Source organism: Drechmeria coniospora, chromosome 02 (genome assembly GCF_001625195.1).
Source record: "Drechmeria coniospora strain ARSEF 6962 chromosome 02, whole genome shotgun sequence".
In the NCBI taxonomy this organism is placed as follows: domain Eukaryota; kingdom Fungi; phylum Ascomycota; class Sordariomycetes; order Hypocreales; family Ophiocordycipitaceae; genus Drechmeria; species Drechmeria coniospora.
The window spans coordinates 8,833,073-8,859,378 of NC_054390.1; the positions used below are offsets into that span (position 1 = coordinate 8,833,073).

General features: G+C 57.4%; 9 protein-coding genes across 9 annotated transcripts; 6 read left to right on the top strand and 3 right to left on the bottom strand.

Moving 5' to 3' along the window:
* Nucleotides 1–253: 253 nt before the first annotated feature.
* DCS_05544 (putative SER33-3-phosphoglycerate dehydrogenase) lies at nucleotides 254–1,954 on the top strand (the record flags this gene model as incomplete). The annotated part of the gene is made up of 7 exons (XM_040802846.1): nucleotides 254–456; nucleotides 523–1,310; nucleotides 1,382–1,491; nucleotides 1,559–1,595; nucleotides 1,654–1,712; nucleotides 1,782–1,863; nucleotides 1,926–1,954. The coding sequence occupies 7 exons, from the start codon at nucleotides 254–256 to the stop codon at nucleotides 1,952–1,954; spliced, it is 1,308 nt and encodes a 435-aa protein (XP_040657879.1).
* Nucleotides 1,955–3,509: 1,555 nt separating this feature from the next.
* Nucleotides 3,510–8,596, top strand: DCS_05545 (putative myosin MYO2; the record flags this gene model as incomplete). Its single annotated transcript, XM_040802847.1, has 5 exons — nucleotides 3,510–3,647; nucleotides 3,755–3,887; nucleotides 3,949–4,138; nucleotides 4,205–8,343; nucleotides 8,415–8,596. The coding sequence occupies 5 exons, from the start codon at nucleotides 3,510–3,512 to the stop codon at nucleotides 8,594–8,596; spliced, it is 4,782 nt and encodes a 1,593-aa protein (XP_040657880.1).
* Nucleotides 8,597–9,676: 1,080 nt separating this feature from the next.
* Nucleotides 9,677–10,442, top strand: DCS_05546 (DUF1671 domain-containing protein; the record flags this gene model as incomplete). Its single annotated transcript, XM_040802848.1, has 3 exons — nucleotides 9,677–9,859; nucleotides 9,972–10,117; nucleotides 10,241–10,442. The coding sequence occupies 3 exons, from the start codon at nucleotides 9,677–9,679 to the stop codon at nucleotides 10,440–10,442; spliced, it is 531 nt and encodes a 176-aa protein (XP_040657881.1).
* A 488-nt stretch (nucleotides 10,443–10,930) lies between these two features.
* Nucleotides 10,931–11,281, top strand: DCS_05547 (uncharacterized protein; the record flags this gene model as incomplete). The annotated part of the gene is made up of 1 exon (XM_040802849.1): nucleotides 10,931–11,281. One exon carries the CDS (start codon nucleotides 10,931–10,933, stop codon nucleotides 11,279–11,281), a length of 351 nt encoding a protein of 116 aa, XP_040657882.1.
* Nucleotides 11,282–12,913: 1,632 nt separating this feature from the next.
* Nucleotides 12,914–14,729, bottom strand: DCS_05548 (putative serine-tRNA ligase, cytosolic; the record flags this gene model as incomplete). The annotated part of the gene is made up of 6 exons (XM_040802850.1): nucleotides 12,914–13,045; nucleotides 13,100–13,468; nucleotides 13,523–13,586; nucleotides 13,701–14,119; nucleotides 14,209–14,370; nucleotides 14,517–14,729. The coding sequence occupies 6 exons, from the start codon at nucleotides 14,727–14,729 to the stop codon at nucleotides 12,914–12,916; spliced, it is 1,359 nt and encodes a 452-aa protein (XP_040657883.1).
* A 948-nt stretch (nucleotides 14,730–15,677) lies between these two features.
* DCS_05549 (rheb small monomeric GTPase RhbA) lies at nucleotides 15,678–16,450 on the bottom strand (the record flags this gene model as incomplete). The annotated part of the gene is made up of 3 exons (XM_040802851.1): nucleotides 15,678–15,917; nucleotides 15,988–16,256; nucleotides 16,399–16,450. 3 exons carry the CDS (start codon nucleotides 16,448–16,450, stop codon nucleotides 15,678–15,680), a joined length of 561 nt encoding a protein of 186 aa, XP_040657884.1.
* Nucleotides 16,451–17,877: 1,427 nt separating this feature from the next.
* Nucleotides 17,878–20,056, bottom strand: DCS_05550 (Wings apart-like protein; the record flags this gene model as incomplete). The annotated part of the gene is made up of 3 exons (XM_040802852.1): nucleotides 17,878–18,117; nucleotides 18,210–19,936; nucleotides 19,996–20,056. 3 exons carry the CDS (start codon nucleotides 20,054–20,056, stop codon nucleotides 17,878–17,880), a joined length of 2,028 nt encoding a protein of 675 aa, XP_040657885.1.
* A 2,316-nt stretch (nucleotides 20,057–22,372) lies between these two features.
* On the top strand, nucleotides 22,373–23,098 carry DCS_05551 (uncharacterized protein; the record flags this gene model as incomplete). The annotated part of the gene is made up of 1 exon (XM_040802853.1): nucleotides 22,373–23,098. The coding sequence occupies one exon, from the start codon at nucleotides 22,373–22,375 to the stop codon at nucleotides 23,096–23,098; it is 726 nt and encodes a 241-aa protein (XP_040657886.1).
* Nucleotides 23,099–25,371: 2,273 nt separating this feature from the next.
* DCS_05552 (uncharacterized protein) lies at nucleotides 25,372–26,195 on the top strand (the record flags this gene model as incomplete). The annotated part of the gene is made up of 2 exons (XM_040802854.1): nucleotides 25,372–25,443; nucleotides 25,662–26,195. The coding sequence occupies 2 exons, from the start codon at nucleotides 25,372–25,374 to the stop codon at nucleotides 26,193–26,195; spliced, it is 606 nt and encodes a 201-aa protein (XP_040657887.1).
* Nucleotides 26,196–26,306: the final 111 nt, after the last annotated feature.

The following is a 26,306-nucleotide window of genomic DNA, read 5'->3' on the forward strand; positions in this document are numbered from 1 at the left end:
TTGAACTTGTACAAGCAAGTACAAGCACTCGCAGTGCAAGCAAGTACCTACTTACTTACTCCGTCCTTGCTAGATATATCGGACGACTCACACCCATCGGTTGCGAAGTCTTCCATCTCTCGCAACATCGACTAGGTCAAGGAGAAACGAAATGATGCCGGCAAAGGATATCCAAGAAAGCCAATCCACGGCGCAGAGGCGCGTCTCGCTCAGCTGGAACCAAAGCAATCCTGCGGCGTCCCCGACACTGCCCATGACCTCACCGCCCTCGAGTTTCGGCGGCCCGACTCCGCGGGGTGCACCGAAGCACCTGAAGCCTTTCAACACGCAGGACATCAAGATTTTGCTGCTCGAGAACATCAACCAGGCGGGCCAGGAAACCCTCAAGGGACAGGGCTACCAGGTTGAAACCCTCAAGACATCCTTGCCAGAGGATCAGCTCATCGAAAAGATCCGGTCCGCCCCTTCCCGTGCCTGCCCAACATCCGTTCCTCCTCGCTGACCAGACGGCAACCGAAACAGCGACGTCCACGTCATCGGCATCCGCTCCAAGACCAAACTCACCGAGCGAATCCTTTCCGAGGCAAAGAACCTGCTCGTCGTCGGCTGCTTCTGCATCGGCACCAACCAGGTTGACCTGGACTACGCCGCTCGCCATGGCATCGCCGTCTTCAACTCCCCCTTTGCCAACTCCCGCAGCGTCGCCGAGCTCGTCATCGCCGAGATAATCGTGCTCGCCCGTCAGCTCGGCGACCGCTCCAACGAGATGCACCGTGGGACCTGGAACAAGGTCAGCGCCAAGTGCTGGGAGGTTCGGGGCAAGACGCTCGGCATCGTCGGTTACGGCCACATCGGCTCCCAGCTGTCCGTGCTCGCCGAAGCCATGGGCATGAACGTCATCTACTACGACGTCGTCACCCTCATGGCCCTCGGCACCTCGCGCCAGGTCCCGACGTTGGACGACCTGCTCGAGGAGGCCGACTTCGTGACGCTGCACGTGCCGGATCTTCCGGAGACGCGGAGCATGATCTCGACCGCCCAGCTGGATCTCATGAAGGACGGGTCCTATCTCATAAATGCCAGTCGCGGGAGCGTCGTCGACATCGCCGCCCTCATCAACGCCATGCGATCCGGCAAGATCGCCGGCGCCGCCCTGGACGTCTACCCGAACGAACCGGCGGCCAACGGCGACTACTTCAACAATGACCTGAACCGTTGGGGCGAAGATCTGCGCAGCTTGAAAAATCTCATCCTCACCCCTCACATTGGCGGTAGCACCGAGGAAGCGCAGCGCGCAATTGGCCTCGAAGGTCGGTTCCTCCGATGCCGAGCCTCCTTCCCGACTCCCTTGTCGGGAATTGCGCTGACGATTTGTCTCCAGTGGCCGATGCCCTCGTGCGATACATCAACCAGGGCATCACTCTCGGCAGCGTCAACTTGCCCGAAGCCCAATTGCGGTCCCTCACGCTCGATGAACAGGACCATGCACGGGTGCGTATCCTCCACGGCGGTGCCTGTGGGCCGTGGCGGAAACCCCGATTGCTGAACAAGGCTGCAGGTCATCTACATTCATCGCAATGTCCCTGGCGTGTTGCGTAAGGGTAACTCTACTCCGCCTCCGGATGACGCGACGGCGAAGCTAACGACGGGCAGTCAACGAGATTCTAGGCGGTCACAATGTCGACAAGCAAATCAGCGACAGCAGAGGCGACGTACGTATCCACTCAATCTTGATATTCCGGTACTGCCCGCCCTCGTTCTCTAACGCGCATGTCGCCTAGATTGCCTACCTCATGGCGGACATTAGCAATGTACGCTTCAGCGAGATCAAAGACATCTCGGACAGCCTGCAGGCTCTTAGCTGTACGTACCATACGTTCTTGCCAAGTGATTTTACAACCGACTGACAAGCCGCACGCACGTAGCTTGCATTTTGACTCGCGTCCTCTACTAAAAAGCTCATTTGCCCCATGGTCATGGTCAACAGGGCGCCAACCTAGCGTGGCATTGTTCTTGTCATTTTTGTTCTTTTTCCCTTTTGAATAACGATTCCACAGCACTCAACGTTCTGGGAGTTTCCAGGTATGGCAAGGATGGAGAGAGTGAGGGGGTGTGGTTCGTTTTCAGGCGCAGTTATTGAATGGCACCACCGCAACGGGGTTGCTCTCATGGTAGAGACGCCCGAGGCTGGATCTCAACACACAGTCATAGATAGTTACTACTATATCAGTATAGATCGATGTTTCACAGGAACCTTGCATCCCTTTGCATCGTCTTTTTTTTTTCTTTTTTCCTTTTTTGGCGCTGACGATGTTGCCGATCTACGAATGGTGCAAGCACACGTGGGCCGGAGCCACTGATGTTTAGGCGCCCCAACGCGCAAACATTGGATTGGAGGACAAATGAATATCGATTAAACGAAATGGTCTTTTTTTTTCGCTGTTATCGTAATGCGGCTTCAAATAATCACACTCTTGAACCAAATATTGATGCATTTGTTCAAGGGACTCGCAAACAACCGATGATTGATACGCCCGTCGTGACCTGTGGATCGGCGTATTGACAACTGCAAGACAGTAAGTAAACAACCAATACCAATCACAATCAACCAAGTAGTCCCCGACGTGCAACGTGCAACCTACTGTGAGTACTGTACTCAAGTACAACCAAGTACTCCGTATTACAGTGTAAGTAAGTAGTAAAGTAAGTACCAAGCATGCAAGTTCTGTACAGTGTGCGAGTCTCCCGTATTTACCAGTACTTGGGTATTACTGGTAGCAAGCAGGTACGGCAAGAAAGTAAGCAAGTACTTACTTACATCACTCGGTCTGGTTGGTTGTTGAGGTACCAATGTACCATCAAGGCATTCGCCGGCTCTCATTACGTACTCAAGCGCGGGCGTGTCCATTCAGCAATGGGCACCATCCCTACTAACTGCGAGTTCAGGCGGTACTTGTAAAGGTACATGTGCCTCGCCCCCATCGAGTATCTCTCGCCTACCGTGGGTGCTGCAGGTACGGAAAAGTTACGGCTGGGTGTCCGGCCGTTTGTACTTGGACGTACCAACTGATAAGGTTAGAACTCCGTGCCTGTGCCTGCGCGCTTCCAGCCTCCCAAGGGGAAACCCCGAAAAACGCGTGCTGGCATCAATTAGCCAGTTACCCCTTGTCCAACCTCCATCGTCAGTCGAGAAGCCTCGAACTTCCATTCCCCCTTCTCACCAACACAGCCCCGACTCCCCCTCCCGGATATACTTGTTTTCAGCTCGGCAACGGGCGATTTTGGACCCCGGCGGCTATCCTGTCCCTTCTCCCCCTCCCCCTCCCTTCCCCTTTGGCTCGAGATTGCAACCACGACTAGACGAACGCGCCGACAATAGTCGTGGACCTGCATTCGCATGATTGTCCGTCGGCCGATCCCATTGACGTCAACCCTTTCCTTTCCTCCCGTCCGCTTGTCGGGACGCGTCGAATAAACGCCAGCCAACCGCCACCGCTGGCCGCTTCCCCATGGCATCGACGTACTACGATGTTGGCACGAGAGCGTGGCAGCCCGACGCTGCCGAGGGCTGGGTCGCCTCGGAGCTCGTCAGCAAGAACATAGAGGGCACCAAAGCCAAGCTCGTCTTCAAGCTTGACAATGGCGAGGTATTGTTTGCCCCGCGCCTCGTTCATCGGTCCTCTCCCTCGGCACCCTGCTGTGAACCGTTCGAAGCGTCACCGTGCTGACCGCCTTTGGTGGCCCCCATGGACAGACCAAGACCATCGAGGTGCCGGCCGAAGGCCTTCAGACCGGCAACGACCCCTCCTTACCCCCCTTGATGAACCCTACCATGCTCGAGGCCAGCGATGACCTCACCAATCTTTCCCATCTCAATGAGCCCGCCGGTAAGATTCCCCCGCCCAGCTGTCCACCGGCGAGAGGACGCCGCTCACGACGACGCACCAGTCCTCCAAGCCATCCGGCTACGATATATGCAGAAAGAAATATATACATACAGCGGAATAGTTCTCATCGCGACAAACCCCTTTGCCCGAGTCGACTCCCTATATGTGCATGGAATGGTGCAGGTGTACGCGGGGAAGCAACGGGCAACGCAGGCACCCCACCTGTTTGCCATTGCCGAGGAAGCCTTCATGTTCGTGCTGCGGAACGATGCTTCGTCTCCTCGCGCCCCCCTTTTTGGCTGATCATCAATCTTTAGGGACATGATTCGAGATACCAAGAACCAAACCATCGTGGTGTCTGGTGAATCCGGAGCAGGCAAGACGGTCAGCGCAAAGTATATTATGCGCTACTTTGCGACCAGAGAATCCCCTGATAATCCCGGGACTCGATCCAAACGCGGAACCGAGGCCATGAGCGAAACTGAAGAGCAAATCCTCGCCACGAACCCCATCATGGAAGCATTTGGCAATGCGAAGACGACGCGCAACGACAACTCGTCCAGATTCGGCAAGTACATTGAGATCATGTTTGATGACAAAACCAGCATCATTGGAGCCAAAATCCGAACATACCTGCTTGAGCGGTCACGACTCGTCTTCCAGCCGCTCAAGGAGCGCAACTACCACATCTTTTACCAGCTCGTCGCCGGCGCGTCCGACAAGCAACGCCAGGAGCTCGACATTCTTCCCGTCGACCAGTTTGAGTATCTGAATCAGGGAAACTGCCCGACCATCGATGGCGTCGACGACAAGGCCGAGTTTGAGGCCACGAAGAAGTCGCTGCATACGATTGGCGTTTCCGACACCCAACAGGCCGACATCTTCCGCCTTTTGGCCGCCCTGCTGCACATGGGCAACGTCAAGATTACGGCGTCGCGCAACGATAGTGTCCTTGCGCCGACGGAACCGTCGCTGGAGCGAGCTTGCGGCATCCTCGGCGTGAACGCAACCGAGTTTGCGAAGTGGATCGTCAAGAAGCAGCTCGTCACCCGCGGCGAAAAGATCACGTCCAACCTAAGCCAGGCGCAGGCCATCGTCGTGCGCGATTCCGTCGCCAAGTTCATCTACTCCAGCTTGTTTGACTGGCTGGTCGACATCATCAACCACAGCCTGGCCACCGAGGATGTTTTGAACCGTGTGCAATCCTTCATCGGCGTGTTGGACATTTACGGATTCGAACACTTTGCCAAGAACTCGTTCGAGCAGTTCTGCATAAACTACGCCAATGAAAAGCTGCAGCAAGAGTTCAATCAGCACGTCTTCAAGTTGGAGCAGGAGGAGTACTTGAGAGAGCAAATCGACTGGACCTTTATCGACTTTTCCGACAACCAACCCTGCATTGATCTCATCGAAGGAAAAATGGGCATCCTGTCTCTCCTCGACGAAGAGTCTCGCCTTCCCATGGGTGCAGATGACCAGTTCGTCACGAAATTGCATCACAACTTCACGGCGGACAAGCAGCACAAATTCTACAAGAAGCCGAGGTTCGGGAAATCATCCTTCACCGTTTGCCATTACGCCATAGATGTCACGTACGAGTCGGAGGGTTTCATCGAGAAGAACCGAGACACGGTGCCGGATGAGCACATGACCATCCTCCGAGCCACGGCCAATCCGTTCCTGAAGGAGGTGTTGGAGGCAGCATCGGCGGTGAGGGAAAAGGACCTCGCCTCGGCCTCGTCGAATGCCGTGAAGCCCGCTGCTGGGAGAAAGATCGGTGTCGCCGTCAACAGGAAGCCCACGTTGGGCGGCATCTTCCGGTCGTCGCTCATCGAGCTCATGAACACCATCAACAACACCGACGTCCACTACATCAGGTGCATCAAGCCGAACGAGGCCAAAGAGGCGTGGAAGTTTGAGGGCCCGATGGTTCTCAGCCAGCTGCGCGCCTGCGGCGTTTTGGAAACGGTCCGGATTAGCTGCGCGGGATATCCGACCCGTTGGACGTACGAGGAGTTTGCCCTGAGATACTACATGCTTGTGCACTCGAACCAATGGACGTCCGAAATCCGCACCATGGCCAACGCCATCCTGACCAAGGCCTTGGGCACGAGCACCGGCAAAGGTCTCGACAAGTATCAGTTGGGCTTGACCAAGATTTTCTTCCGGGCGGGCATGCTTGCGTTCCTCGAGAATCTCCGGACGACGCGCCTCAACGATTGTGCCATCCTCATCCAGAAGAATCTTCGGGCCAAGTTCTATCGTCGTCGCTACTTGGCGGCTCGCGACTCCGTCATCCTCGCCCAGTCCGTCGCCAGGGCTTTCATTGCAAGGAAACAAGCCCAGGAACTGCGCGTCGTCAAGGCGGCCACGACCGTTCAGCGTATCTGGCGCGGACAGAAACAACGAAAACTATTCCTCCGCATCAGGCAGGACATGACGTTGATCGAGTCAGCTGCCAAGGGCTACCTGCGCCGGAAACACATCATGGAAACTCGGGTGGGCAACGCCGCCATCATCATTCAAAGAGCATGGCGCTCTCGGCGACAGCTGCAGACGTGGAGGCAGTACCGCAGGAAGGTTGCCTTGGTTCAGAGCCTCTGGCGCGGTAGGATGGCCCGCCGCGAGTACAAGACGAGGCGCGAGGAGGCGCGCGACCTGAAGCAGATCTCGTACAAGTTGGAAAACAAGGTTGTCGAGTTGACGCAGTCTCTTGGTTCGATGAAGGAGAAGAACAAGAACATGACCTCCCAGGTGGAAAACTACGAGAGCCAGATCAAATCGTGGAAGTCTCGCCACAACCTCCTCGAGGCTCGCACCAAGGAGCTGCAGACGGAGGCCAACCAGGCGGGCATTGCGGTGGCCAAGCTTCAGGCCATGGAGGACGAGATGAAGAAGTTGCAGCAAGCGTTTGACGAATCGTCGGCCAACATCAAACGGATGCAGGAAGAGGAGAGGGAGCTCCGTGAGTCGCTCCGGCTGACCAACTCGGAGCTGGAAGCGGCCAGGCGGACGAGCAGCGACCACGAAAAGGACAATGCCAGCCTGCGCCAGGAGCTCGAGGCCCTGAGGGACGCGCTCGAGGTGGCGAAGCGAGCGGCTCCTGTCAACGGAGAGCTGACGAACGGATCGGGCGCGCCTGCGGCATCCGCCGGCCTCATCAACCTCGTATCGTCGAAGAAGCCGAAGCGCAGGAGTGCCGGAGCCGAGCCGCGGGAACTCGATCGGTTCAGCGCCGCGTACAACCCCCGTCCCGTCTCGATGGCCGTCACCAGCGGCGGTCATCGACAGAACCTGACGGGCACGACGTACGTTTCGGGGTCCGACAACATCGAGATGGAGCTCGAGACACTCCTGGCGGACGAGGACGGCCTGAACGAGGAGGTGACGATGGGCTTGATCCGCAATCTCAAGATCCCTTCGCCCAACACGACGCCGCCGCCGTCGGACAAGGAGGTGCTGTTCCCTTCGTACCTCATCAACCTGGTGACGTCGGAGATGTGGAACAACGGGTTCGTGAAGGAGTCGGAGCGATTCCTCGCCAACGTGATGCAATCGATTCAGCAGGAGGTGATGCAGCACGACGGCGACGAGGCCATCAACCCCGGCGCGTTCTGGCTGTCCAACGTGCACGAGATGCTGTCCTTTGTCTTCCTGGCCGAAGACTGGTACGAGACGCAGAAGACGGACAATTACGAGTACGACCGGCTGTTGGAGATTGTCAAGCATGACCTCGAGAGCCTCGAGTTCAACATTTACCACACGTGGATGAAGGTGCTCAAGAAGAAGCTGCAGAAGATGATCATCCCGGCCATCATCGAGTCGCAATCCCTGCCCGGCTTCATCACGAACGAGAGCAACCGATTCCTCGGCAAGCTGCTGCAGTCGAGCTCGGGACCGGCGTACAGCATGGACAACCTGCTGAGCCTCCTGAACAGCGTCTTCCGCGCCATGAAGGCCTTTTACCTCGAGGATTCCATCATCATGCAGACGGTGACGGAGCTCCTGCGGCTCGTGGGCGTCACGGCGTTCAACGACCTGCTGATGCGGCGCAACTTTCTGTCTTGGAAGCGAGGTCTCCAGATCAACTACAACATCACGCGCATCGAGGAGTGGTGCAAGAGCCACGACATGCCCGAGGGCACGCTGCAGCTGGAGCATCTGATGCAGGCGACGAAGCTGCTGCAGCTCAAGAAGGCGACGCTCAACGACATCGAAATCATCCAGGACATCTGCTGGATGCTGTCGCCGAACCAGATCCAGAAGCTGCTGAACCAGTACCTCGTGGCGGACTACGAGCAGCCGATCAACGGCGAGATCATGAAGGCCGTCGCGTCGCGGGTGACGGAGAAAAGCGACGTGCTGCTCCTGCAGGCGGTGGACATGGACGACAGCGGCCCGTACGAGATTGCCGAGCCGCGGTCCATCACGGCTCTCGAAACGTACACTCCATCTTGTAAGTGCACCGGAGGGATCGGCGTCGACGGGTTGGGACGATGCGGACGGCTAACACGGGACCGGTTCTAGGGCTGCAAACACCACGCCTCAAGCGGCTAGCGGAAATCGTCTCGGCGCAGGCGATTGCGCAGCAAGAGAGGCTAGACTACGCCGACGGTGCCGGCTTCGACGGGCCGGAGCCTCTCCTGGAGGTGGACGAGACGGCCGAGGCCGGCGACGAGATGGGCGGTGAGGCGGAGCACGAGCAGTAGGTTGCCTTTGGCTTCGAGACGAATCCGCCGTGACGGCGAGGCGGCATTTGCATGGCACGGCATGGCATGGCATCGCCTCGCCTCGCCTCGCCTCGCATGCATGTTCGCGCGGGAGGGGGGGGGGGGGGGTTGCATTTGCTGGTCATTGCACGGCTACGGTTCCATTTTTCCTATTCCTTTCCTTCCCTTGCTGGCGTCAAGATGATACGACGAGGGCAAATGTTAGACAGGCTCATCACAGTCATTTGCGACGGCATACGATTCGTGTAGCACAATTTCATGTACTTTTGGGAGACGCGGTGCGGAAAGGGGATGCGGCATAGCGGAGGGCGGCGGGAGGCGGGAGCAAGGCGGCGGGAGGACGACGACGACGAGTTCGCATTGGTGATTTGCATGCAACTGCGCGGGCGTGCATGCCACGCGTGTGAATGCGCATGAAGGAGCCTTTTGTTAATATCGGAGACACAGTAAGTCGTGTCGTCACTTTGGTATGATTCATTGACGAGGTACGGATACGGAGTACATGCGGTGGGATACGATTGGTTTGCAAATGATAACCTACCTACTATCTATCTACCAGACCTGTTTGCCTTTACCTTTACACGATGCAACATGGCCCCGTGCCTTGTTTAACACTTGCGATGCACGTTTGCACCAACTTGCTGCGAGTGATGCTCACCAATTTCCACGCCAAGTATTATTATACTCCGTACGAAGTAAGTATTGTACTGTGACGAAGGACCCGAGATGGTACTTGGGCCATGAACAAGGCGCAATGATATGCGCCTATCGGGGTTGACGGCACTCTCTTATCGCTTAGGAGCGGGCCCAAGTTGGGTGTCGGCACGCCAGTGGTTCAGGCGCTAACAACGGATCGTTGTTTGGTACAAGATTGTGAATTTTCAATACAAGCAACGCCCAATTCATCTCAACGTCGGTCCATCTGCGACGAACACGGTGCGGCGAACGTGGCAAGTGATCCCTTCGTCTCCCTTCTCTTGCGAGCTCCAAATCAAGAAGGGAAGGCTTGTGTCCTAGTTTCTCACGGGAGACGAAGTCGCCGTCGTCGGTTTCAACAAGATGAGACGGTCACCCAATATCATCGTCACGGGGACGCCCGGGGTGGGGAAAACGACACACTGCGAAAGCTTGGTAGAGAGGACTGGTCTACGACACATATCGGTGAACCAGGTCGTCAAGGATAAGACGTGTCATGAGGGTTGGAGTGAAGAGTACCAGAGTTGGATCGTTGACGAGGACAAGGTCAGTCGAGCGTGTGAATGAGTGAACGAATGAGACGGGGGTCTGAGAGGGATATCTGATGAAATGAAGAATGAGAGAATTTTCATGAGGCGCCCAAACTGACAACGCACAGCTGCTAGACGCAATCGAAGAAGATGTCGCCGCGGGCGGTTGCATCATCGATTGGCACGCGTGCGATCTCTTCCCCCGCAGCTGGATCGACCTTGTAGTCGTCCTCCGTGTCGACTCCACAACGCTGTACGATCGTCTCAAAGCAAGGTACGTCCTGTCCATTCGTTCGAGCCCCCGTCTCCTTCTCGGCCGGCTCGACCAACTGACATGACCGCCACCGACGCCGCTGCCCCGAGGGCGGGCGGTGGACGGGCGAGCGGGCACGCATAGGAACTACGCCGAGGCCAAGCTTCAGGAAAATCTTGATTCGGAAATCATGGAGGTGTTGCTGCAGGAGGCGCGCGAGTCCTATGACGAGGAAATCGTCATTGAGCTGACGAGCAATAGCCTTGAGGAGATGGACAGCAACCTGGATCGCGTCGAAGCGTGGGTGAAGCAATGGAAAGCCGACAATGCATCGTCCTCTGCTTGATTGTCTACCTTTTGAGCCTACGAGAAACGGAGGATCAAGCCGGAAGGAAGGAAGAGAAACAAAAGGCACGGTGCCTCTTATCATACCCATAGATTGCACGGAGTTTTGTAACATGTCTTGCTCTTGATAACTTTTGCCGGCCGCTGCCAAAGGAGAGTCATTCCTCTTTCTTGGTTAGATACATGTGATATGCCGGCAGCAAGATGCGTGTCGATTCCCTTATGCATGGATGGTCGGTCAATATATGAAGATCCAACTTCAGGCGCACCACCGAGATGCACTTAACGGGGTTTGATAAGGCGGCAGGTCCATTTACATGTACGTACAAGTACGTTTGCATGGTAGGAACGACCGAGTATGTGGAAAGAATTATCATGACCAAGCATGAGAAAGAACTGTGATGAATTAATTCATATTCATACACTCACCAAACACACATCCCATCCAACCACAACCAACCCCCCGTCCATCTCCGATAGACAAACGTGATGGCGCCGCAGGTCAATTTCGTGACGGGCAACGCCAACAAACTGCGCGAGGTCAAGGCCATCCTGGAGCCCGCCATCGAGGTCAACAGCCGGCCGCTCGACCTCGACGAGGTCCAGGGATCCATCGAAGAAGTCACAATCTCCAAGTGCCGGCGAGCGGCCGAGCTGGTCAACGGACCGGTCCTGGTCGAGGACACGGCCCTGTCTTTCAATGCTCTGAACGGCCTGCCTGGTCCTTACATGTTTGTCACTCTCTCACCGCCCCCCGCTCGCTACTCTCTCCCGTCCCTTGCTCACGTCTACGGATCCAAAGAAAGTGGTTTCTGTCGGGAATCGGACATCAAGGCCTGAACAATCTCCTTGCTGCCTACACGGACAAATCCGCCGAGGCAGTCTGTACCTTTGGCTTCTCTGCTGGCCCAGGCCACGAACCCGTCCTCTTCCAGGGTCGCTGCGCGGTACGTGTTAATGACAGCGAAAGCCGAATCAAGCAACTGTCTCCGGCTGACCAAGGTCCATGATTCGTCACAGGGGTCCATTGTTCCGCCGCGGGGGCCGTCGAACTTTGGTAAGCACCTCGACGATCGTCCGTTTCCTTCCTGAACGTCTCATTCATTGATTGACCTTCCTCTCTGGTAGGCTGGGATCCCATTTTCGAGTACCAAGGCCAAACGTAAGTTCGTTGTCCCCATCGTCCCTCCACACACTACCCGCCGCCTGTACCTCCGTTGTGATTTCCCGCGTCTGAAACAGTTGGGAGCTAGATTTGCCGAGATGGACGGTACGCAAAAGAATGCCATATCGCACCGAGGTCGTGCACTGGAGAAGCTGCAGGCCTGGTTCAAGGAACATCCCGAAAGCGCCTCGTGAGCTGGCGAACAAGACGCCATGATAAGCTTGCCTAACCCTCAGTCCCATGACACCCCCGTGGCCAAGATCCGGTGGTTGTGCATGACAGCAGCTCGGCGACTCCTTTCTTACGAGAGAATTCCAACCTCATTTGTTGGCCAAACTACCGAAGCCCACGGCGGTACGACTTTATGGGCTTGACAATGCTCGATGCCCCTATTCTGGCCGCATTACCGGCTGCGCAGGGGATTGAACCTAGGGTTCGTGGTGAGGGATCCAAAATCAATACATGGCTTTGGCCTTCTTTGACGCTCAATACCAACAATGTGACATCGAATTTTCTGAAAAATAAGAAAGCCACGACATTGGAAACATTGACGGCACCTCTGCACATGTTCTGCCATTGGCTGAATCGAAAACAAGCAGTTCAATTCGTGCAGCTCATGGTGAGCTTGGGGTGGGCGCGAAGCACGAGAATCGTCCGCACAGTAGCGGGCTCGTAGTACACATTTCGATCCGACCAACTGTTTGTCTCGGTCGGCAGCATCGGAGGGCTTGCAGTATTTCTGACGGCTGCTGAATCTCCATCACCGCCACTGCGTGTCTGGTCACAGGAGACGTGTGTCGACAACAACGAACAAGAGAAACAGCTGCTCGACCAATCCGCGACACATTTACAACACTTTATGCCTGAGTAAGGGTCGCCAATGGTTGTGGCTCACAACGACTTTGCATGTGGAATGAACGTTCACCGAGTCAAGTAGGCATACGTCACCTTGGCCGTATCGAGTCTGTTCGCTACGACGGTCAGACTCATGCTGCCTCAAAGCCGTGACCCAGATACGCATACAGTCATTCCAGCAGCCGACCCAACACTGTCCTTGTTCAAACTCGCGCACCAGTACGCATACGCGTTCAGTTGGTTCTCTAGACATGGCACGCGAGCAAACTTCTTCGGTCCATGATCGATATTGCACGTGATTTTATTGTCAGATCCGACGCTCATGCCATTCTCCACCGCGGTTCACCATCTACCGCAAACTGTGGTGACCGATAACTCGTTTTCACGCAGGCTCGCGTCGACGGTCATCTGTTGGCCAAGTGACACCGGGAAACAAGCTTTCCGTCGGCACATTATTTGCCACCCTTTGGCCTTTGCACCAGCGGCTTCTGCGAAGTGGATTCCTTGGGGAGCTCCTTGGAGAAGGGAATAAAGTCCGGCGCACCAGGGATATACTTGCGGAGCGGCTCGGGAACGCGGAGACCCTACGGCTTGTTAGCTTCTTTTGTTCGCGTGCCCCTTCATGGCCGAGTACGCACCTCTTCCGTCTGGTAGTTCTCGAGCACGCAGCACATGGTCCTCGTCGTGGCGCACAGCGTCGCGTTCAGGCAGTGCACGTACTTCTTCTTCGTGTCTGTCTGGGATTTCGCGCCGAAACGGATCTCGAGCGCTCGCGACTGGTAGTCGGTGCAGTTGGAGCAGGACACGAGCTCCTTGTACTCGCCTTGGAAGGGAAACCAGGCCTCCAGGTCAAGCTTCTTGGAGGCCGCATTGTTCAGCGCGCCGGAAACGATGGCGACAACTTGGTAGGGCAGCCCGAGCGACTTGTAGAACTCCTCCGACACGGCAATCATGTCGTCGAGCGCCTCCCACGACTTCTCGGGGTCCGTCAACAAGAACTGCTCGATCTGGATATTAAGTCAGACGGGCGCAGCCATGGTGGTGGTGGCGTGTTGACGAACCTTCTCGAACTGGTGGACACGGTAAATGCCCCAGGCATCGCGACCGTGCGATCCGGCCTCGCGCCTGTAGCAAGAGCTGTACCCAGCGTACCTGGTAGGAGGAAAGAAGGGAGAGCATGTCAGCAGGCGAACAGGCCAACACTTTTATCCGCTTCCGCGTGTGTTTTGGTCAACGTACTTGATGGGAAGATCCTTCGCAATGAGCCACTCGTCGGCGTGAAAGGCCGAGATGGGCTGCTCCGACGTAGCAATGAGATATTTGTCGTTCTTGGCGTCGCCGTCGACGACCTTGTACAGCTCCTCGTCGAAGTCCTCGAGCTGGGCCGTCTTGGCCATGTAGTCCTTGAGCATGAACTGGGGGGCTTGCAGAGCGGTGTAGCCTCGCTGGGTGAGGAACTCGAGTCCGTAGTTGATGAGGGCTTGGTTGAGGAAGACACCCCACTGACGGAGGAAGTAGCCGCGGTGACCGACAACCTTGACGCCGCGATCGGGGTCGTAGCCATCGAGCCGAAGGAGAACCTCGTGATGCGAGAGAACCTTGCGCTTCTCGACCGCTACGCCTTCGGGGGCCCAGGTGCGCAGAACTGCGTTGTCATCCTAGAAGCGATGAGAAAACGAGGGGCTCGGCGAGGAGAAAGAGTCGGCCGAGACATGGCGCTCTGGGCACAAACGGGCCCGGGACATACCTCATTGTTGCTGACGGGGACGGAATCGTGGACGTAGTTGCCGATCGTCCTGATCTTGGACTTGAGGGTGGCCTCCTTCTGAGCAGCCGACTCGACAAGGCTTTTTTTTTCCTTTTCAAGCTCCATCTTTTGTTGAAGGAGTTCGTCGGCATTCTCCTTGGCCTGAGAAACACAGTTAGCAGTCGTTCCGGAGTTTCGATGGCCGCCAACGGCATTCTCGCCTTCTTCTTGGCTCCAATTTCTTTTTGGACACCATTGATCCTGGTGTTGACTTGGGTGGCACTGTATTGAGCTTAAACAGGGCAAACGTGCCGTTTAATGTCAGTCCGGTGAGAATTGTATTGTGAAGCAAGGCAGATCAAGGCAGGACGAGAGACGGGCAACGCACTGCGGCGGTGGTCCTCGAAGAGGTCAATGATCTCATCGACGATCTCGACGTTGGCATGCCGACGGCGCTGAGACTCGCGGATCTTTTCCGGGTCACCCCCCCTCTCCTTTATGAAATCGACGACGTCCAGCATCTTGCTTGCAGTGTGTGGCCCGTCGTTGTCGTTATCGTTGCTCGTTCCCGGCTACTTTGGTGCGGCTTGCTCGACCGTGGAGCTATGGGGGGAGGCTACTTGAGTCACCGTTCGGAGCTAGAGAATGCTGCAAGGAATGGATACGGCAGACGGAAGGGTTTCCTACCTCGTGGCAGAGGGCTGAGTCGCGCACAAGCGGCGGAATGAACAGGTTCAGGAGGCGGCAATGACAGGGTAGAGAGGAAGAGTCACGACGAGTTGTCGGTGTCGGAGAAAGGAAGACTTCCAGAAAGCTTGGTGGGGGGGCGGGGTCGAAACAAGACATGGCAAGACATGCATGGCATGGTGGGGCACACAGCAGCGAGGGGGTGACAGAAAAAGAGGTACACCAGTTGGAGGTCAACGCGCAGGTGCGGTGTCCGGATAGAGTACAGACGGCAGTAGTAACGTACACGCACAGCGATCGCATGTGTCGAGGCAATTGACCAACCCTTTCGCATCCGTCTTCTCGTCTGTCCTTTGCATCAGGAAGGGACAGATCTACCGGCTGGTCCTAGGGTTATTTTCTTGCAAAACTGTAGAGCCATCCGTGGCAACGAGTTGGGCCGAGTTGCGACGGGTCGACCGGTGGGTTCGGTACAGCTTCACTTTTATTTTGTCACGGCCTTGGCTGGATTCTCGTGCATGCAGCCCGACTGAATGTGTCTCTCGGCTGGTGGTGCCGATGATGGACGCATACTTGTACGGCAGCGGGTGAGTCTTTTGCGTCTTCATTATTATTCCGGACAATTGAACCTGTCTCGGGCGTCGAATAGAAGATGAGGACATATCCTGAACCATTACTAGCCCCGTCGTGGGCCCGAAAACGTATTCGTGCTGTAGAAGCAAGCTGCCCGCAGCCTTCCGACGTCGGCTCCTCGCCTGGCCGACTTCCGGGCAGGCAAACGGCTACATGAGAAGGCAATTGCTCTGCTTCGGTGCCTCGCCGGGGTTCTGCGACTTCTCGATCTGGGCGATGAGCAGCTCAAAGGCCCGGGCGACGTTCTCGTTGTACCGCGCGCTCGCCTCGGTCCAGCCGCAGTGGAATTTCTCGGCGACCTTCTTGCCTTCCTCGGCGCTGACTTGCCGCTGGTCGGGTCGCAGGTCGCTCTTGTTGCCGACGATGACGATGGGCACCGACTCGGTCCCCTACAGGTGCGGCGGAGAAGAAAACATGAGGCCAGGCTCGGAAGCAGGAGGGGACGCGGGAGCGACCTACCAGGTGATTTAGAATCTTCTCGCGGATGACCTGGACAATCTCAAAGGATGGCAAGGACGAGACCGAGTACACGAGCATGTAGCCGTGTATGCCGATGAAGTGCTTCGAATTCAGAATGCTGTACTCGTCTTGGCCGGCGGTGTCGACGATTTCCGTCAGGTAGTCCTGGCCGTTGTGCCGAATCGTCTTGCTGAATGTGTTTTCAATCGTCGGGTAGTAGCTTTCGACAAAGTGGCCGTCGACAAACTGGACGGCGAGCGACGACTTGCCTGCACGCACGGTGAGCGACCTGTCAGTCGAGCCGCCCGTTTCTTGCATGATTATCCATCGTCGCAGCCGGAGAGGAGCAGCCGAGGTGGAATCGGCCTCCCGGAGCGGGCACGAAGGAAGGGGGTGGCGATGGCGACCTACCGACGGACCGACTGCCAACAATGGCCACCTTTCTCTGCCGTTGCGCTGGCATCGGGGGCTCGCGCGGGATCGGACCGGATCGCTATCGTCGCGGCGAAGGAGGGACTGCTCGGGATGGGATATGTCGGAGAGGAGCACAGGAGTTGTCGACGACGACGGCAATCGACCAGATGCGCGGGGAAGGACGAAGGAAGAGAGACGAGGGAATTAGGGAATGCTCGAAGAAAAATCAAACGCGGGCTTGCTGGGCGCGAGCAGCGTTCGTAGGGGTTGGGGTGTACAGAGAATAGAAAGGGGAGATGATGATGCCGGGGGGAGAAGGAATCATTATAGTAGTACGGACGATGGACGGTGTGCGGATGATCGAGGACTGGACGGAGACGGACGAGCGATCGTCTGGCAGGTGGCTGGTCGGTGCCAGATGGGCGCTGGTGGGCGCTGGTGGGCGCTGGTGGGCGCTGGAAGGTGGGTGTTGGGTGCTGATGGGGGGTGTGTGGGTTGGGTGGGAGGGGGAGATGGCGGGGTGAATGAAGCCGGAAGCAAGCAAGCAGCGAAGCAAACGGCGGAGCTAGCCACTACAAGGACAACCAAGGCACGACCTGAACCCGTACTCTTCACTGTAACGCATAGGTACCTACTTACTGCACTTGGGTGCAGGGAGTAGTGCTAACGAACTCGCCAATGCGGCACCAATACGGCCTACACAGCACCCACCGTCTTGTTTATCCTACTGTACTTACTGTACGCTGATGCACTTCGGGGTCGCCCACCTCCATATCGCCTCCGCGGTCGCCTCCGTCGCCGCCTCAGCAACTGGTCGCCATCACGGCCTTGTTTTCCGCATCGGCATGGGGTGAGTCGGCACCATCGGGTCCCCTTATGATTACGTGCAGGTGCTCGCATCGCATGCATGCATCCTCCCGCCCTCCCATCCTCCCTCCCTCCCTCCCTCCCTCTCCCTCTCCCACTCCCACTCCCGACCTTCCCCTCCACCCTCCTCCACCTTGCCCTCGACCCTCCACCTTGCCCTCACCCTCGCCCTCGGGCTTCTCGCCTTCTCTCCCACATTCTTCCGTCCAAGGTTCCTCATCGAAAGCGGTATGCGCTGCAACCTGCCCCTGACTCGAGTGCTTCCTTGTCCCGTCCCCTTCCCAGGACGGCAGGAATGCATCCCAATACGTAATCATCGGGCGTGTACTATGGAGTTGGGTGCGAGTCGTCGCATCATGTCATCACTACCTCTGTCTGCCGCGCCCGGCTTCTCCCCTGCCTTTGGATGCATGCCCAGAGTGGGCAGCCATGTCCATCTGCACCGAACAATATGCAACAAGGAATACACAGTAAATACCGGTGCACCGAGTGGAATCCCCCCTCTCGCCATTCTAGCCCGACACGCATGGCCCCCGGCGACCTTGTCCTTCTCACCGGTCGAATCATGCCGCAGACTGTACGCTCGCTCGTCCACGTCGTGTCGCCTCCTCATCGGCCAGAGTGCATCTGTTGTCGAAGCTCGTTGACGAGCAGCTCGAGCTCGTGCGTCTTGCTGTCCACCGTTTCGTGCATGACGGCGAAGTCGCGGATCGAGGTGATCAAGCCGCGCATGCCCGCGTCGGTGCCCTCGACCAGCTGCCGGCCGGTCCGGGCGAGACACAGATAACCGAGGAGCACGGCCAGGTAGCCCGTGGCGACGCTAAACTTGGACATTTCCACCGAATCGGCCTGTTCGAGATGGCAGGTCAGCAATGGTGCACCGGCGCGGAAGCACCCTGCACCGGCGCGGCGACGATGGTGCGGGCTGGGAGGGAACGTACCTCGCTTGCGGCCAGCTGGTTCCCCTGCCAAAGGCTGACGAGCGCTCCGAGCGGCTCGTTTCCCATCGACAGCCGAGCGGCCGGGCAGTGTTCCACGATGTTGATGACGAGGCCGAGGAGGAGCAGGAGGCCGTCGTACATGTCGTCCTCGAGCCGGCCGTTGTCGATGGCCTCCTGCGCCTTGCCGAAGCTCTCCGCCATGCAGGTGGCGAGCCGTGACAGCAGGCTGCCGTCGTCAAACGCGGCCGTGCCCGACGCAGTGTTCGTGATGTTGATGGCCAGCTTCAGAGTCGCCACCGCCGTGTCCCCTCGCTCGTCAGGCCAACGCCTGAGCGCCTTCGGCAGCATGCTGGCCACGCTCGCAGGGAGTTCGGCGGCGCCGGGCCCTTGATGGCTGCCTCCGGGTGTGATGCCGGCGCTCGACAGCACTTGGAGGGCCGTGATGACGAGAGCCTCGTCGACACCCGCTTCGCCCTCGGCCGCCGCGCATTCGGCCGCCGTCCGGATGAGGTCCCGCTCGAGGTCCCCGACGACCGTCTCCAGCAGCTGACCGTCGGAGCATCGGGCGACGGTTTCCAGCAGTCGCAAGGCGACGGTCCGAGGCGAAAGCCGATCCGGCGGCGACCCATGCCAGATCGGCATGCGTGTCAGGCTGACCTTGACGCCGTGGACCGAGGCTCTGGCCGCTCGCGCCAGGTTCGTCTGCCTCTGCGACGCGATGACGTCCATGTCCTCGGTCGTTCGTAGCAGCCGGCCCAGCAGCCGGCCTAAGCCTTGGTTGCAGAGTTGACGCAGCAGATGCGGCGCCGGACCAAACTCCAGAAAGACGATGAGCGCGGCCGTCAGGGCAAAGCCGCTCACCACGTCATCTTCCTTGCCGATGCCCTTGGCGACCTTGTCGCGGGACCCGTGGTCGCGAAACTGCCCCGCGAAGCTGTCCCTCTGCAATCGACTCGCCAGCTCGCAGAGCGCGTTTCTCCGCATCGTCAGAGAGCCGCCGTCGGGAGCACCGATCCTGCCGAGCAGGTCGTCGAGTTCGTCGGAAAATCTGTTGTTCGCGCCCGCGCGCCGCAGCTCGTGTATGCTCTTGATGGCAGGCTGCGTGTCGTCATCGTCCTGGTCCTCCTCGACGACGAGAGCCGGCGTGCTGGGACTCGACAGACCCGGGGCCGAGGACATGGTCTCCTCTTCGTCGGCCTCGAGCGAGGGCGGTTCCCTCTCTCCAGCCTGGCGCGATTCGCTCAAGTTGCTTCTGCTCTTGTTGTAGGTGAACTTGACTCGGCTTCTCGAAGGCGTCGCCCCCCGCCTGTCGACTCCACGGAGACGGAGGTCCTGGGCCGAGGCGGAGCGGGACGGCAGCGACGACACGGTCGAGTCGTCGGTCCGCTGCGACGCCCCCTCGTCGGCCGGCATTGACGCCGGCTCCGGACTCCTGGTCCGCTGGGCGGCCAGAGCATCAATCAAGCGACGGCGCCTGGGCGTTGACGGCATAGGTTTGGCCGCCGCACCCTCGCCGGGTGCATGGCGTCGGGGTGGCTGGATCTCGCTCGACTCTGCATCTGATGCATCGTCCACGTCCATTATTGGTCGTCTTGGCGGCCGTGGATGGTTGCTGGTGCCGTTCAAAGTCTTGCCGTCGCCCGTGGCCAGCGTCCCCGTGGCTCTCTCGCCTTTTGGATTGGACTTGGCCGCTAGGGCTTGGCTTGGGACCGTGTTGGCACCAAAAGCTGTCGAATGATCTCTCTTGCGAGCCACGAGGTCGTGCTGCTCCGCCGCCGGCCCGGACCTGACCCTAGGCTTGCCGGCGGCTGCCTGCACCTGCGGCGCTCGGGTGTTGGGGGCGGCATTTTTTTCGAGAGGCGAGCGATGGGCGTCGTGGCCGCCCTGCGGTTTCTCGGCTATCTCGGTGCCTGATGCAGCCTTGTCTCTCGTCGGCGTCGAACTCAGCGATGGCTTCTTGCACGAGGATGAGCCGTACGTCATCAGCTTCTTCGGCTTCATCGTTTGCGGTGTCGATGACGAAGGCATGATCGCTCGCGATGATGTTTCAAAATGCACCTCGTGACATGGACAAGTCGGTGCTTACCAGCAGCCGATGCAGCTTCTCTGTTCTCGCAACCGTTCGGCATGCGCGTGTCATGAACGCGGAGGCGGTTGGCAGGTGCGTGCATCAAACGACTTAGTCAGCGCAACTATACTTGCTTGGTACTTTGACAATTGGACCGAGAGATGCTGCGGCATTCGGACCCACTTTAAGAACGAAGTCCGCTTTGCAGAGTCAGCATCACGGCAGATGCAGTCCGTAGGGATGATTACTTGCAGTAGTGTACGGAGTACGCAAGTAGGTGTACGAAGCATTACTACTATTTTGTTCTTGTATGTACGGCGTATGGAGTACGTACGTTGCGTTGTAATTATTATGAGAAAAATACTACAAGATAGCAGGTACGTCATGTCTTGCGCAGGAGAGCCAAAGCATTTTTATTCCTAGGTCATGTACTTACGGAGTCCGGAGTAATACTCTATCCGCTGTCCTCTCAAGACAATACAACACCAGTAATTATCACCTGTATGCTTACTTTGGCCTAACAGGCACGAACGAGCTCTCTGTCTAGGAACGCACCGCACTTCGCTAGGCACGCTTGTGCGGTAGTCGACAGTGCTGCAGCGCGTTGTTGCATTTCGTCGCCCGTTACTACGCAAAGAGTACCACTTGCCAGATGCAGACAGGAAGATCTCGCGCGGGTCGTGCATCGAATTTCTCCATGCACTCCGTACGGTCGAGACGCTTGCCGGGTGTCGATTCGACGGCGCTCGGCACAATTGGCCATCCATACCTCCCTGTCAGACGAACTGGTAACTCGTGGCGGAGCAAACGACCCGATACAACACTGTACAGTGCATCTTCCTTGCATGGTATGTATGTATCATCTGCCCTGGAACTAACACGATGCTTGCCATCGTTTCGCACCTGCTTCGCGGTTGAAACGTCGCAGTGGATTCCGGAACGGCCAAGGGGAGACTGTCGTTTACCATGGAGATAGAGGAGTGGTCCCGAGCACCCTGCAAGGTCCCTCCCTCGTCATGCGTACAGTGGGAAGTGCGAGGCCATGCCGGAGCATCCCCGACCTCGTTCGTCACGCCTAGGACCCATGGCGTGGCAATAGTGGGCCCATAACCTGGGGGTGGAGCCTGTTTGCGGGGAAGCTGGCCCCTGCGTCATTGCCTAGAACGAGGAGTAGTCGGCACATGAATCCGTGGGACGCCGTCATGCTCGGACTCGCAACTCTTGTCGACGAAGAACGGCGACGATGCCTGTGTGCGAGCGCTTTCATGTGTGTGTGTGTGTGTGTGTGTGTGTGTGTGTTCTAATGGGGAAAGAAGGTGAAAAAAGGTCAAGGGGAAGGAAGCACGTGAAATGGCCATGTCGCTCGAACCTTCCTCGCCTTGTGCAGGTACGTACCACCGTCAAGGTCGTGACTCATGTGGGGAAGGTAGCAACGGCGGCAGTCCAAACAAGTGACCAGCAGGAGAGGAGGAGGCGTAGCCCAGCGCGCCACGGTTGGGGTGCTCGTACTCGAAAGGTATCAGGACAGTCTCCCAACAGAGAACGACACAGTACGGCGCGCGACCAGGCTCGCCGCAACGGGCTAGGGGAGGGCCATCGTATCGTACCTTTCCGAGCAGCCAAAGGCCAGCGGCCTACGAATCATCCCTACAGCGCCCTTTGACGTACCAGCATGTATGCCATTGCAGGTATTGGTAACAATACACGGCCCAGCCTGCACCGAGGGTCTTGAGTCCTGCACGCGTCGACGCAAGGCAGCGCACCGTCTCGGTCTCCCATCCGCCATGGTCGCGATTCGGCGTGGCAGCACGAGGTTGGGCGTGCACCATCGCCGGTTTCAGTCAGTCACCCCGCTCGCCCGACACCTTTTGCATGGACAGGAACCATCTGGCTGTCGCGGCCGAGGTGACCAAAGCCGGCTCCCAACGGCGGAGAAAAGGAACAAAAATCATTCAATAAATCCGTGCCTAGCATGGTGTAGTCGCTCGTAGCGTACGTGGTATCTCCTCAGCGTGCACAGTGTACGGGGCTGTGTCCCGGACTGTAGATGAACCTTGGGTCGATCAGCATTGTGCCAAGGTACCAAGGTACCAAGATGGGCGTCCTGCTGCCATGCCCCTGCGGACGATGGCAACACGCCATCTGCCGATTCGGTATTAGCTATAATAAGAGTGTCACCTCATCAACCCTTCCCCTCCCCTTTCCCTTCTCTCCTCTTCCAGACGCTGCCGCCGCCACCCATCATCATCTGTCTTCGTCTCCTTCCCATCCGATCCCCTTGTCCGGCTTCAACTTCTTCAACCTCCTACAGACGATTGTTTGTTCCATCGTCGGACGCAGTCCCATCTCATTCTCAGGTGCGTGCCGGGGCGAGCTCGCCACTCGTCGCTCCTCGCTAACGCGTGACGGCAGGGAACTGATTTCGCCGTCGCCACTTGTCCCATCCTCGCCCTCGTCCTCGTCCAAGATGCCTCTTCACCGCGTCCCCAAGCTCCCCCGAGCCAAGACGTCCGAGGTCTTCTGCATCGGCGCAGCCGGTGTCGGCGTTCTGGCTCCTCTCTACCTCTTCGTCCCCGGCGCCGAGGAGCGGCTGGCCAAGCAGACGACCAAGTGGGCGCCGCGATGGGAGCGCAACATCTCGTACGTCACGCAGCCGGTGGAGCGAACCGTCCAGCGCCTGGAACCCCCCATCGCTCGGGTCGTCCAGCGCGTCGAGCATAGGCTGCCGCTCGAGAAGATGGCCAAGCGGGTCGACACGGGCATCCGCAGCTCCATCGACCGCTTCGGCCCCAAGTCGGGTCCCGCATCGCCATCGTCATAACCATGGCGGATGCACCATGTGGTCCGATGCAGCTCATTCGGTCCGGTTCAATCGCTCAAGTTCTTGCGAGGTGCTCGTTCTCATTTGCTAGACGCTGGATGCTCCATCACCGGCTCGGTATTTCGATGTACCATGTACATAGGTCGCCGGGAGAGGGCTTGGACTGGTGTTCTGTACCACCACCGATGAATCAACTTGCTGTCACGCTCATCTCCTGCCGCTCATGGCGATGCAATCGATGAATTCCCTCATCCTCGACTGAACTGCACCGACTCGGCCGACGAACCTGTGATTGATTGATTTCTTGTCCCTGTAATCCATTCGGTGGCATCCCTTGTGGGCGTGGGCCGACGGGCGGTGACGACGTCGGAGACGGTCTTGTTCCACAGGGAACGCGGGTGCCTGACCGGTGCCTGCAGACGACACGGCAGGCCTGGATGTCGTCGTTCGCTGATCCACCGATGATGCGATTGAGTGACCCTCACAGCAATGTGGGATGAAGACGGACTGCAAGCATATGTACAAGTACACGTAAGTACTGTAAGTCAGTACTGTAGCAGTGGGTTCTTACCTTGTACTTACTGAAAGCACATGTACATGTAAGTACTCGTACTATACAGCTGGATTGCACCTACATGTACTTACAGTACGTTGCACAGCACTTTGGACTCTCGCACCCTAACTTACACCTACCACCTACAACTACACGGACTCCGATGCCATGCCCGCCTCATTTGCCCAACAAACGTCAGAACAAGTACGGGTCGAGAATTTCTTGCTGAAATCTACCAGAGGCACGAATCACCACCCGGCACGTGGTTGTCGGGGACAGACCAAACCAAGAGCCCGTCCATATTTTCTCCGATGAATCAGAGACGGGTATTGGCACATTGACATTTGAGAGCAGAACCCCGATAGCTGGTGCTCTTGCCATCACCTCTGCTGCCGACCCATGACCAGACAGAGTCCGAGTCGCCGCATAACATGTATTTCCCTCCGTCCACGATATATCGGGACTAGTCAAGATGACACTCGCGAGATCAAAGTGTGGCAATCCATTACCAGCCTTCTCTTCCATTTCTCAGAGGACATCGGGAGAGCGCCGAGGAGTACCCTTGGACTCCGAACAACCCTATCGACAACAACCCTATCGACCTGCATTCCGGAAATTCTTGGTTTCCAGCCTTCGAGAAAATGGCTGGGGGGTAATGGTGTCGGTACCCTTACAGTGACGAGATTGCCACGAGCAGCCTTGGCCTAGGTGCGGACGCTGAGACAGTCATGGTTGGTCCCTTTGCAGGCTTGGTAAGATACCAGGAAAAACCAGCCACGAGACTTATTGGATAATGATATGGCAGCACCTGAATGCAATAGTGTCATTTACATTGGGTACACGCTCCGTCGCCATTTTTTGGCCATCTATTGCGCACACCAAACGCTATGTCGCAATGCAGTGGGATAAAGCGACCACACTGTTCGTCGTGTTCGGTATCAGTGGCCGGATATGGCACCCTCGCGTTGTTTAGCGGTAGGACCAAGAGAAGATACGCCGCTGAAGAGGCCTTATCCTACAGCGAGTAAGCAAGCTTGATGTCGTTGCGTCATCGGAGGAGCAGAGTATTCGAGGCACCCGAGCACTGAAATCGCCACCATCTTTCATATTTCGTGATTCTATGTGCATTGCAGTATTGAAACGATCGAATAGAATGATTTTGTTGATTGGTATGATTTGAAACGATGCAGTTCCCTTCGTCCAGAACGGGTGATGCAGCTGATCCATCTATCTATACTGTATGTATTGCACGTACTGCAAGTGGAAGTGTGAAGTCACATCGTTGACTTCCATCGTTCATGTCAGCGTCTCAAGGTATAGGGTGGAGCATTTAGGGTGGAGGGGCTATTACCCCTCATTGTACCGAGTAATTAATATCCGTCGTCCTAATAGATGCATTATCCACACGTATGCGTTTATGCAGTTTGAAACTCACGTACTGTACGAAGTACAGTACACACTGTACAAATACATCAACGAGGCAGCGTGCCCGCCCAGCCACTTGGTCCACACAGTGCTTCATTACTGTACACAGATAGGTACGTACCTCGACCTTCTGAAAACATGCCGTAGTTCGCCTCCTCCGTCACTCTCGTCCGCATCCCCATTCTACTCCAACTTCTGCCGCCACTATCCCTATCGACCCGCACCTCGGAAATACTACCAATACAACTGAGACGCAGATAACGGAAGCGAAAGAGAAAGAAGACAGCCAGCCACCATGGTGTGCCCCGTGACAAGGGCGGTTTCGCTCCTCAAGTTCGTGGGCACCGTGTCCCTCGGCCTGCTGACGGTGAGTTGGATCCGTTCCCGATTCCCGATGCCTGATCCGTCCGGTCATCATGATAGTCTGCTCGCCCGCCGATGGAAAGGGGTGCAGGAGAGGATATCGTATTATATGGCATCATATCTATCATACCCCTTCATCCTTGGCCTGGCGCCGCAAGCGCATCATGGTTGCCCGTGGCCTGGTGAAGAAGTGGCAAAGTTGGCTGACTGATGCCATCGCAGGGCGTCTCCTACACCGTCTCGACTCTCACCCTCCCAACCCTTCTCCGTCTTCCATCCTCCGCTTCCGCTTCCGCCGCCATATCATCCCTCACCGCGGCTCTCAGATCCCCAGTTCTCGCCCTCACGGCCCTCTCATCGGCCCCGCTCTTCCTCTCCTTCGTTCTCTCCCCTCGTTCGGTCCGCCACCCCTACTTGCTCTACACCTCCCTCCTCGCCGTCCTCTCGACCGCCGCCCCTCGGCTTCTCTCGCCCTCGACGACCTGTCCCAGTGGCCGAAATCAGCAGGCTCCGAAGAAGGCTTCGTCTCGTGCGCCCCGCATGGATTCCAGCTACGAAGTCCTAGGCGACGTCCATAGCGAGGCGACGAGCGAGGAGGACATGGAAAACGTCAATGGTGAGGATGTCAGAGCCGAGGTCGAGACCTTCGCCAAGGCCTATGTTGTCCGGACTGGTCTCGCAGCAGTCGGCTTTGCCATGGCCGTTCTTGGCCTCTGGGGAGATGGCTCGCCTCAGGCGGTTGTCTACATCTCGTAAGCGGACCATGCCGCTTTTGCTTGTCTCGTTGAATGGAAGAGGAATATTTCATTGTACCGGCTCCATCTGCGGGCCCTGTCCATGAGACGTCGGTTTTTCACCAGTTGACGG